We start from the raw sequence: 11273 nt of genomic DNA, 5'->3' as shown, positions 1-11273 counted from the left end.
GTCTGATGTTGTGAATGATCAACGCATCAACACGTGATTGGTCATATTTACGACATGTATCAGCATCGGGCCAATCAGCTGCGGCAACGATGAAGCGTCAACCAATCAGATGAACGCTCTCAGTCCATCCGTCTAGTGAGAATGGGCGTTTGAGGGTGGGGTGACTCAGCCGGAAAACAGCTTTTTTTTGAACAAATTGTAACCTGCGGATCAGAGTTCACCGGTGAGTCAATTTTGCTTTTGTAAACATCTGGAAATATGTATTTGACTTCAAAGACCTGACATGACAGAAGCCGGAGCGTGTTTACGCGTTTGTCGCCGGTTTGTACGGCGATGTTACGCAGGGTCAGGGCATATGACGGCTGTCACTGTTCTCACAAAGTGTCGGCAGGAGCGAAATTAGCTTACCGTGACTAGCTAAACAAGCCACAACCGTGACTATGAATCAAGTCTGACTCGCTATAACTCTCTTTTTCATGCTGTGGCATTGTGTTGATTGCGTAATTGCTTCTTTACCAATCACGGTACGGCTCATTTTTCCACACATAGCCGAGTTAGCCTCATTTATGTACCGAAGCTACACGTTACGTTGTGGATTTGCTTTTAAATTCAAAAACATTGGAGCACGTTCTCATCAGAAAAGCGTGTTTCTGTGCACTGGCACTGTTCAGAAGAACAGATGTGGACACCATTCTCTCTCATTCTCTCACCATTCGATCTTTCCAAGCCTGCTAATGAAAAAAAGATGAGCGTCAGATGAGTCCAGGTCCTCCTAAAGCACACACTTGAGTTTATTATGCTGTTCTATGCACTACCAGGAACACAGCCTATCCAACCTGCAGCTCAGGTCCATCCCTGGAGTGGTGAGGAGCCGGGTGGAGCTGCTACCACTCACCCATCACCCTGATCCTTTCCTCTGATGGAAGCAGCTTTTGCACAGCAGCCTAATGATGATTCAATACACCATTAACATGTACTTTAAAGCATCAACCTCCAGCTTTGCTCTAACAACACTGACAGCAGACAACATTAAGAAAGCAAGATTAGCAGGGTTAGCTGACTTGCTTGGTGTCCATCCGGTCTCCTGTCCTCCTGAGTGATTGCTGAATTGTGCAGCCTTTTCTAACATTGATTGGCAAACAGCAACATGGCCTTAGATGTGCAATGATTGATTGCCAAAGGTTTGTGGGCTTTGTGTGTTTTACTGTGACCTTATTAAGAATATGCCTTATACCGTATGTTGCTTTATATTAATGAGGTCCCACAGTGCTAAATAAGCTACATGGCACAATTAGTGTCTGATGACAATTGTGCGCTGACGCACCAGTAATGTTAACAAGCAATGACTGGTTGGACAGAGACTGCAACCAGGTGTATTTCAATGTACTCTAATAACACTGTAAACTCCCAGCATTGTGTACAGAGCCCTTTATGTGGCTCACTTCTCCAGTGCGGAAAAGCCACATCAATGGAAATACATTTTAGCGAGCTAACTCCAGTCACTGTTTTGAGAACTTACTGTTGTGTCGCAGATTACTCATCATCAACAGCACATTTCTCTTGGTTGCTCTGTCAGGTCCAACTTAGGTTTAGCTCTTCTTTAAAGTATTGCCTTTTCATTTCACAGTGTTGTAACCTTTTAAATATTCGTGCATATAATTGGAAGCATTTAGTGCTCAGGTTGTAACTGCAGATATGTCTCTGGTTTTTCAAATCCTTTTTGTCAAGTGCATCAAGGAGGAAAATCCCTCTCCAGTCAATGTAAGCAGCAATGCGCCCCTATTTCCATATGTCATTCTTAGGCTTCACAGTCTGACCCTTCATTTACAAAAATAAGGACATGCATGCTGCACCTCTGTGGTGACACTTCAGGCCCTTCAGATAGGGAAGTGATAAGTTCATTCCAGTGACAGCCTGGCGATATCTGTCACCCACCAAGCAGTGGGGTTGCAGTTCATATAGAGAAACCAAGAGTCTTCTGGCTGTCTCTGAAGTTTGATCATGTTGCGCTTTTGCCTTGTGCTGCAGATACAAAGCAGAGCTCTGTACTTGTGATGTGACACACATTTATTACACTTGTCACTCTGTAAGGGCCTTTAGCATTGCTGTAGTGGAAATGTAGCACTGCATGCTCACAGTTCTTTGTGGAGGCATTTCTTGTCCACTTTTCTCCTTTAATGAGATTAGTTCTCGGTTATGGCTTGTGTTTAGCTCTGCAGGAATTCATGTACTTTTAACCCAGCGGAAGAATCTCCATTATATTTATGTTAAGAACAGCAACACAAGCTTCATAAGCTATGTTTTGCACTGCCTGGATTTATTTCTGCATTAAGCACTTCAAAGAGTAGCTTGAGTAGCTGAGTAGCTAATGCACATTTCAGTATGTGGGTGAGTTATCACAGGTTGTCACAATCTGTAGCACATACATCGGCTTTGCTGACATGTGACAAAAGCTGTGATTGGTTTGAGGTTGAGGAAATAAGACTGTTGTTTTAACCTTATGGGCATAGTTTCACAGTGAAACACTGCTGGAATCTGGAAGGTGTGCCTTTAAAGGAAAGCTTTATTATGAATCCTGTATCATTTGGCAAAAGCAACGGATATATGGAGACTGAAAAATTCATCATAATAACCGTAAAAAGCCAAATTTGTCAGAAGTATCTGAAAAATTTGGTGTAACTTTGCAATGTAAAATTAATTTCTGAAGACCTACATGTTACTTCAACTATGGCCTGATGGTGGCACTAGAGTTTTATTCAGGGTTTTCAGTGAGCACATACAGAGTTGACCAAGACTCAGATGAGCAGGTGATATCTTTTACCTTATTTACAGTGATAGGGAGATTTATTAGTTGTTATTTAACCAAATGTTTGACCCACAAAACCCTGAAATAAAGATGCTGACAAGTGAAAAGACTCAAAATTACAGTGTGAGTTGACCTTTTGGACTAAATGGATCGTTGTATTGATGTCACAATGTGTACAATTGCATATTTGCATTATCAGTATTGAAGTTTATGTAAAACCTAAAGTAGTGTCACAGGACTCAACAACTATGTGGCAAAAAAAAGGAATCGATAAAACCATTGGCGAATTTAAAAAAACAGAACATAAATCAAGGCAGTGTTTTAGAATAGTTACAATATTTAGTAAGTAACATCATGAATAGCTGATTGTACATACAATTCCTGCATAAAACATCATGGCTGTGTATTAGATGGTAGTATAGTTGCTGTTACATAGACAGAGCTGTGTGCAGTTTCCCATCATGCCTGTTAAATACTGTGACATAACATACATGACATGTGCGGTCCACACACACACACACACAGCGACTTCCCATCCTTGATTACTAACCATATAAAGTGACACACACTCTTTTTTTCCTCACATTTTCAGTCTCATAATTTAAAAGTTTTAAAATTTAATAAAATTAATTTGAGTACAAATTATTTGTTCTAAAAAAATGTGCCTCAAGCGTTCATGTAAAAATGTTAACGTTCACCTTTTCTGCCTGTCCTATTCACAGCGGTTGCTTAGCAGTGACAAAACAACACAAAACAACAGCAGTGTAAAAAGAAAGACACAAAAACAACAGATGTGGCAACACAAACGTTTGATAGCTTAGCAACCACAGGAGTAGGTGGGCCAATTTTTATACCACAACACTGTATGCGGTGTTTCTACAAAGTTAAGGTAATTATTAGAACAAATTATTAGAACAAAACAATAACCACTAGTTTCATCTTCTGGAATTTATTTTTGTGTTTATTGCCATAAAAAAATCGCATATTACCTATTAGCTGATTAATTACAATCATTTATTCGTCTAATGAGTTCTTATCAGTGTGGTGCAGAATTTAGTTCTTCTCACATGTCTCCTTGTCAGTACACTTTAGATCTATTACACAAATCTGTAGATAAACTGTCATAAATGACTTTAGTCAATACGTTTCTAGGTGTACAAAATTTGTTTACATTTGTTACATCTGAACATGTGTATTTGTGCTTTAAAAATAATTGGCTGAACTTGTTTTTCTAGTTCTATTATCCTTGATTGATTGATATGGTTAGTAATCAAAACACAGCATGTGGCCTTGATTTCCCTGCAGTGACCCGCCTTAATGTTTTGTTTGTGTTTTTGTTTTTTATTACTGTGACCCACATGTGTTGTTAGTGCCTGTTGTCATCCAGAGAGATGTGAAGGTGAAACTGGGTGGGCTGCATTTTCCTCTTTTAATCTAATCCATGTATACTCAGCTGATTGGTTATTGTCTCTGAGAGCATATTGATGAATGGCCTCGCTGATACAAAGTTGATCTGCATCTCAAAAACCCACAAGGCATTGATCAGACCTGGTGATGGGGCTTTTTTTGTGTGTGTTGTTGTAGCTCACAAGTGATCAATGTAATTTTGGTGTACAGAAATAGCCCACCATAAGGAACAGGCAGCCAACCCCATCAGTCACGTGGTACAGGGTGCAGCGACGTCATTTAGGGCAGAGATTTGTGAGGAATAAGCAGACAGACAGAAGGGAAGAAGAGGCCCGGAGGTGCGACACTTTCTGTAGCATTTTGCATCGTTCCTCTTGTTTTTTTTCCCGGCCAGAGAGAGAACAGAGTATCTGTTCAACATTTTAGAGACCCAAATGCCCGGTCCCACCCAAGCCCTTTCCCCAAATGGAGAGAATAACAACGACATCGTCCCGGACAACGGAACCAACATCATTCCTTACAGGAAAAATACAGTGCGGGGAGAGCGCGCCTACAGGTAAACCACTGTAATGCCGCATTTTTGATTTAGTCTTAAGAAAAGTAACCACAAAAAAAAGACTGCTGCAGACAGAACCCTGCATTCCGGTCTCCTCCTTCACCTCATCGACGTCTCTCCGTTTTGCTTTGCGCTCATCCGCTATTTTCTCCCTGTTGTCTCACAGTCTCCTGTCATGTTAGCTTTCTCTGTGTCCGACACTGTGGCGTAAATCGTCCTCATATTAGCTTAAACCCCTCCACTGCTACTTCACAGCACCCCCCCCACATTTACAGCTGGCAATGCTATGAGATTGTCGGGGGTGTTTTGGGTGTGCAGTGCTACAGACATGCTACATTTTAGGAGTGGGTCCAGCTTGTCAAATGACAGGAATATACGGAGAACCGCCCCTGCTGCTGCTGCTGCTGCTGCTAGAATATTCCCATCGTGACATGACACTCCGCAGCTCCTCAGTAATGCCTACATAAATGTGTGTTTCTGTGGTGTTTTTAATGTGTAAATGAGCCTACAAGCACCTCCTGCACAAGCTCGGTTTCTTTCAGTTGAGGCTTCAGCCCAGCCCTGGTGTCGGCTGGCTGGCTATCCCGGCCGGGCTAACAAAGCATGCTAACAGCAGCGCATACATCCGCTTTGTTGACATGAGATAGGCTGGCCCAGTTTCCTTCCTTCCTTCCCAGAGAGTCTGCAGAGTCGAGGCTGTCCTCCTGCCGGCCATTGATACCCGACTTTAATGATGAGAGGTTATTATTATGCTGCATATCCTGGTGTCGGCTAGTGGACCCTGGATTATAGCATGATTTAATGCCATGTTAGCTGCTGCTGGGGTGTTATGTTGCAGTTGCTCTGCTGTTATGTAAGTTAGTTGGTTTTACTGCAGAGTTTTTTTTTTTTGCATATGAATTTGGACTTTTGATATTGCACACAATTAATATCAATGATTGCCACTGTTGTTACACCATAATACTGCAGCTGCAGTGTATAAACAGGTACTCATTGGTATGGATGCACACAAATATACAATTTTATAGGATTTCAAGGTAAAACAGGGCACATGTTTGTAACAAACTGTGTGTCAGCTTTTGTGTTTGGACTGAGAAATATGTAAATTCTATCAGAACAATTATTAGTTAAGCACTCCTGCTCTACTATTGACACTAAGTGAGGATGCAAGCATTGATTTGAGGTTTTGATGGCTACCTAATCATTAATTTAAGAATCAAAGTGTGATTTTTCTCATATCTTTACACATTTTTTTGAAGCTAGTTCAAAACCTAAGCCCTACCTGCAGTGATCTTGATATGAGGGGGCCAATCCCCCTATCCTTTTCCAAATAGTCAACTTTTGTATGAGTGCTGTATTCCCCTATCTTTGCCTAGAGACATTGTTGTAGCAGGTTCACAGTTTGGTGTGCGTGATCTTACAGAAACCATTGCATACATCACAGTGCATTGAAGATAAGTAACAAGTAACAGTCAAGGAACAATATTCAGTGTATACTGTGTAACAAAACAATATAACAAATGTGAGAATATGTGTTGTTGCAATAGTCAATATCAATTTCTTGCAGCACTTATATCAGCCTGTAGCTGAATTTGCTGCATAGATTGTCTACAACAGGGAGTGCTTTGTGCTGTGAGGATGCACCTGAAGAAGATTTGGCACATTTAAATGGGTGGAGAGTGGGTGGTGACACGCAGCAGCAAGGGGTTGGAGGATGTCGGTAAATATTTGGCTGTTGGCTGTGATGACAGGGCAGTCTGGGGATGAGAATAAATGCTAAAGATCATGTCATGATATACATGTTAAAGCAGTCTTACTGTGCAGCTTCCACACTTACCATACTTCATTTGGACTAGAATTCATTGCAGTCTGTGTTAAGTGCTGTAGGTGCTGAATTTGTTAAGCCTTATTTCATTTGTTATGAATGATTGCTTTGATCTGACACAGATTGTATGCATGTGTCCTTTGTACTTATTTGAACAGCTCCAGTTTATGGGTAAAGTAGCTTTAAGCAGGAATTAAAGGCACTAAATTGAATGTTGTTATCTTTTCTGTTCCAGTTGGGGGATGGCGGTCAATGTATATTCTACCTCAATAACCCAGGAGACTATGAGCAGGCATGACATTACTGCCTGGGTTAACGATATTGTCTGCCTAAACTATACGAAAGTGGAGCAGCTCTCCTCAGGTGAGAACACACTGACCATTAAAAAATGCACTCTCTTCCTCCTCATCTGCCTTCTACTGCATGCGTGTTTAATATGAGAACCATGTTTTACTGATTACCACTGTTTTTATGTGTAAGCTGGCAGTAAAACAACCTGTAGAAGCGTGCTCACCTCGGCAGAGCGTTGTCTATAAATAAACTTGTAGCCTGCCCTGTTCTCCTGCTGTGACCAAGTAATCCAATTTCAGTCACTCTCAGCCTACACAAACACACATGACCCCCTCTTATATAGGCTTTATAGGCTACTTTTTTCAATGTAAGTGACTTCTTATGTGGGCCCTCTTGGAATTATCTGAGCTTTATCTTTAGGTTGAGCTGGTGCCCTCATTTCACATGGATAAAGGCCTAACTAACTTCATTTAATTTTTTTGCATCCTTTTTTTAGGAGCTGCCTACTGCCAGTTCATGGACCTGCTCTTCCCTGGCTGCATCAGTCTTAAGAAAGTCAAGTTTCAAGCTAAACTGGAGCATGAATACATTCACAATTTCAAACTATTGCAGGCATCCTTCAAAAGGATGAATGTGGACAAGGTGAGTGTCCCGAACGTTACCATATCCTTGGATTGTTGTTTGCTTCTTGCCTATGCTTCAGCTCTTTTTTCTTCTGGTGCAGATTATTCCTGTGGAAAAACTGGTTAAAGGCAGATTTCAGGACAATCTCGACTTCATCCAGTGGTTTAAAAAATTCTTTGATGCCAATTATGACGGTAAAGAATACGACCCGGTTGCAGCCAGACAGGGTCAGGATGCCATTCCCCCACCTGACCCTGGTGAGCAAATCTTCAACCTGCCAAAGAAGTCTCACCATGCAGCCAGCTCTCCTACTGCAGGTAAGCTTTAACCAGTGCATTTTGATGGCCGCCATCACTTCATGTGCACGCAGTCTAGGTTTTGTTGTCGGTCAAGATCATATTATAACTGTTTTTGTAATCTGCCGCAGGAGCATCAAGGTCAAGCTCTACAACCCCCAAACAAACGACACCAACATCCAGACCCTCATCAGCGAAAAAGATCCCTGTAGCTGGGTCAACCCCTGCCAAAGGAGAGAAGGACCTGGAAGCACAGGTCACACATCTTACTGAGCAGGTATGTTTAAGAAAGCCTCATCTATTAAGAATCAGAATATTTTATCTCCATGTGGCTGAAATGTGTTGTGATGGACAGTAACAAAATGCCAACAGCAGGCAGATACTTAAAGGCACAGAACAGTTTGACATAAGACTAGATCAATCAATAGATTATCTTCACAATGATAATGTGATCTATGAAGCAATCAATGAACCAATATGGAATGTGCGTATTTCAGACATTTTGCATCTAATCTTTATTTCTACATGCAACAGTCACTCAAGTTTAATACTCAGCTCTGTGCTGCTCATTTGTCCAGTTAAACTTGGGACTGCCTGTTTTTTGTTTATTTCTTGACTGGAACAAACAGTTTGTGTTTCCGTCTGATTCTGTAAAAAGCCTCTTGAACATTTTTTTGTAGGTGAACACATTAAAGTCGGCACTGGAAGGAGTGGAGAAGGAGCGGGACTACTACTTCAGCAAGCTGCGAGAGGTGGAGATGCTGTGCCAGCACCAGGGTGAAGAAAATGCCCCGTTTGTGGACCAGCTAATGGAGATTCTTTATGCCTCAGATGAACAGGTCGGCCTGGAATCTAACTTCTAAACAGAATTGTTGTGTGTTGTCTTAGCAGAGAAACCATGAGGAGGTTATTGTGTGATTGAGAGATAAGAATCCAGTCTTTGTGTGTCATCACATGTGCTTACCACAAACTATACTCGGGTGTCTTTTTTCTTTTATAGGAAAGAGGGGAGCTGGCCGAGGGTGACGGAGAGGAAGTGAACCAGCAAGCCCACGAGGCACCAGACGATCAGCAGGAGGAACAGGATGAATACTGACTGCCATCATCCTTCACTGCGGTTACAACCTTCTTTTTAATATGTGAGAACTGTTAAACAGATTATTATTTTTTCCTCATGGTTTCTTTTTTTGTTCTGTCTGAGACCGAGCACATGAAGCAACCTTCCTCCTGCATAGAAACAGCATCACAGTTTTTATTTTATTTTTTGTATCCCTCTGCTCACTGTTCGATGTGTTTTCGTGACTTTTGGTGAACTGCTGTGTGGCAGGTTTGTGGGTCATGACCTCTGCCAGCAGACAAGCTCAGACCATCATCAAGGAAGTTTCCGAGGACTGTGTGGGTGGAAAGTCCAAATCCTACAGTAGATGTGATGAAATGCTGAAGTTTAGACAGGTAGCCAATACCTGTCAGTGCAAGTGTAAACCTCCACGCTTTTATCCTTTGTTTTCTTTTAGTTTTTTATTATTATTATTATTATTATTATTATTATTATTTTGCATATCAACTCTAGTAATCACAAGAATGCAATAAGCAAAGCCCTGGAAGGGCTCATAGTAGCTCTTATTTAACCTCCTTCCACATGTTGCACTGACATTTGACTCTGTATTGGACAATCTGTCCATAGACCCTTACCATATTTATTATTATTGTTATTAAGCCTTAGGAATAGTGCAAGAATCTGCGTTGCATCCTCGTGAAGGAGGACAATACAGTCAGTGAATTGTGAATACAATGTAGTAAAATGCCAACTCATGACTAGCCTGACAGCTGTCCTCACAAATTACAAGATTTCAGATAATCAGTGTGCTCAATAATGTGTTACTCGCACCATACAGAGTGGTTTAGTGATAGACCTTTACCGTAAAGGTAAGCCGTAAACTTAGGGAAGGAAGAAACATAATTGTGTACTAGTCTTATTATGGAGGAGCGTTTTTTAAGTTTTATTCCTCAGCTGGAACTTGTGGTCTGTTCAGATTTCAGCCATTTTGTTTTAAACCACAGGTCTTAGGGAGTTTGTTCACTGAGCAATTTTGCCACATTATATTCCAGTAAAGACAGTGTATACCCTTTCTTAATATTGCATTTACTAATATTGAACTGGGCAGTGCACCACAATGCTTTAGTCATATATTATTGTGTAAATGAAAAGGAATGTAAACATGTACTGTCAATAATTAATGAATGGTAAATGTTCTTTTTTTCATATCCCACTCATTATGCATTCCCCCCAAAAATGGTGTTGCATGTTTGCATTTTTATTTGTGAATAACTTGACCTGCTTTTTACATATTTAATAAAAAACAAAACATGTTAAGTGAGCTTTTGTATGTATGTATGTTTTACCTGCTATTTGAAAGTTGTGGAGATTCGGATGGATTTGCTGTAATAAAAGTTACTTTTTGAGTCCATGGGAGGTTGTCAATAAAACAACAGTGTTAGTGGAAGTATTCTTTTTTATCTATTCTGTCACAATATAGATTTTAAGTATTTGCAAAGTGCTGTGGAGCTAGTCTTTGTGTAGTACAGGACTTATTTGCACCCATTTGAGTACCGAGCATGCGCCAACCATTGGGCTGAAAAATGATGCCAATGCAGAAGTAACTTAAACTACAATACCGACGACGGCCGGCAGGGGCTGGCTTTAAAATGTAGTTCATTAGTTGATAAGACAAAGTCCAAATGATACCTGTAAACATACATTTGTATAAACATGTTCGCATTCTCCTAGAATTATTGACACCTTTCATCTTCGTGTGGTCTGGAATTTGGCCGACTTTCCGCACAAGTGGCCGGTTAGCTCAGTTGGTTAGAGCGTGGTGCTAATAACGCCAAGGTCGCGGGTTCGATCCCCGTACGGGCCATTCATATATTTATTTCTCTCTGGGATAACCTGCTCATCAATCTCAAGCTGGATCCATACTCCGCGAGACAAAGACATTTTCCCCCCCTGCAGACGTTACGCCCACAAAATGACGTCATTTTTTGTCTCTGACCGCCCGCTGATCCGCACTCCTGTGCACAGGGCCCGGGCCGAACTTTGTCTTTCAAGGCTGTGCGGCAGCCATGCTGTGATTGGTCGGAATTTATTGTGGGCGTGATGAAAGTGGAGAAGCGCAAGAGCCTCTCCAGGTATATAGGTAGGTGTATAAACAGCGCTGATTCAACAGATTTAGATAAGACCATACTGGTTTTGCATGATGAGCAATAAAAGAAAGAAAGAAAGGCAAGTCAGGGTGATTTGTCACCCATAACTCCAGACATTCACACATACCAGATGGTGACTGTTATTACCATTCTATATACTCCTACATACCCGGGCATAATAGGCTCGTTAACAATGTCTGTATATCTTTGCTATTGTTACTTTTAATGTCGCATCTTCACAGCTCATCACCGGACAGTTTGAAG

The 11273-nt window shown here is 41.2% G+C and overlaps 1 protein-coding gene and 1 non-coding gene across 7 annotated transcripts; both read left to right on the top strand.

Annotated features, from left to right (window-relative positions):
* Positions 1-84: 84 nt before the first annotated feature.
* Positions 85-10179, top strand: mapre2 (microtubule-associated protein, RP/EB family, member 2). 6 transcript variants are annotated; one of them, XM_028427757.1, is made up of 9 exons: positions 142-223; positions 4424-4551; positions 4640-4769; positions 6830-6957; positions 7382-7527; positions 7610-7826; positions 7937-8082; positions 8486-8644; positions 8806-10179. In XM_028427757.1, the coding sequence occupies exons 3-9, from the start codon at positions 4648-4650 to the stop codon at positions 8899-8901; spliced, it is 1014 nt and encodes a 337-aa protein (XP_028283558.1). In that variant the 5' UTR covers positions 142-223; positions 4424-4551; positions 4640-4647; the 3' UTR covers positions 8902-10179. The 6 variants fall into 6 exon arrangements, with proteins under 6 accessions (XP_028283559.1, XP_028283557.1, XP_028283560.1 ...); XM_028427758.1 differs by lacking the exon at positions 4424-4551 and having other exon boundaries at positions 85-223; XM_028427756.1 differs by lacking the exon at positions 4424-4551 and having other exon boundaries at positions 105-223; positions 4608-4769.
* A 473-nt stretch (positions 10180-10652) lies between these two features.
* On the top strand, positions 10653-10726 carry trnai-aau (transfer RNA isoleucine (anticodon AAU)). The gene has a single exon. It is a non-coding gene; the product is annotated as a tRNA-Ile (tRNA).
* The last annotated feature ends 547 nt before the right edge of the window (positions 10727-11273 follow it).

The sequence above is a fragment of the Parambassis ranga genome, chromosome 17 (assembly GCF_900634625.1).
Source record: "Parambassis ranga chromosome 17, fParRan2.1, whole genome shotgun sequence".
NCBI classification, from domain to species: domain Eukaryota; kingdom Metazoa; phylum Chordata; class Actinopteri; family Ambassidae; genus Parambassis; species Parambassis ranga.
This window is presented reverse-complemented; position numbering and strand designations above follow the sequence as displayed.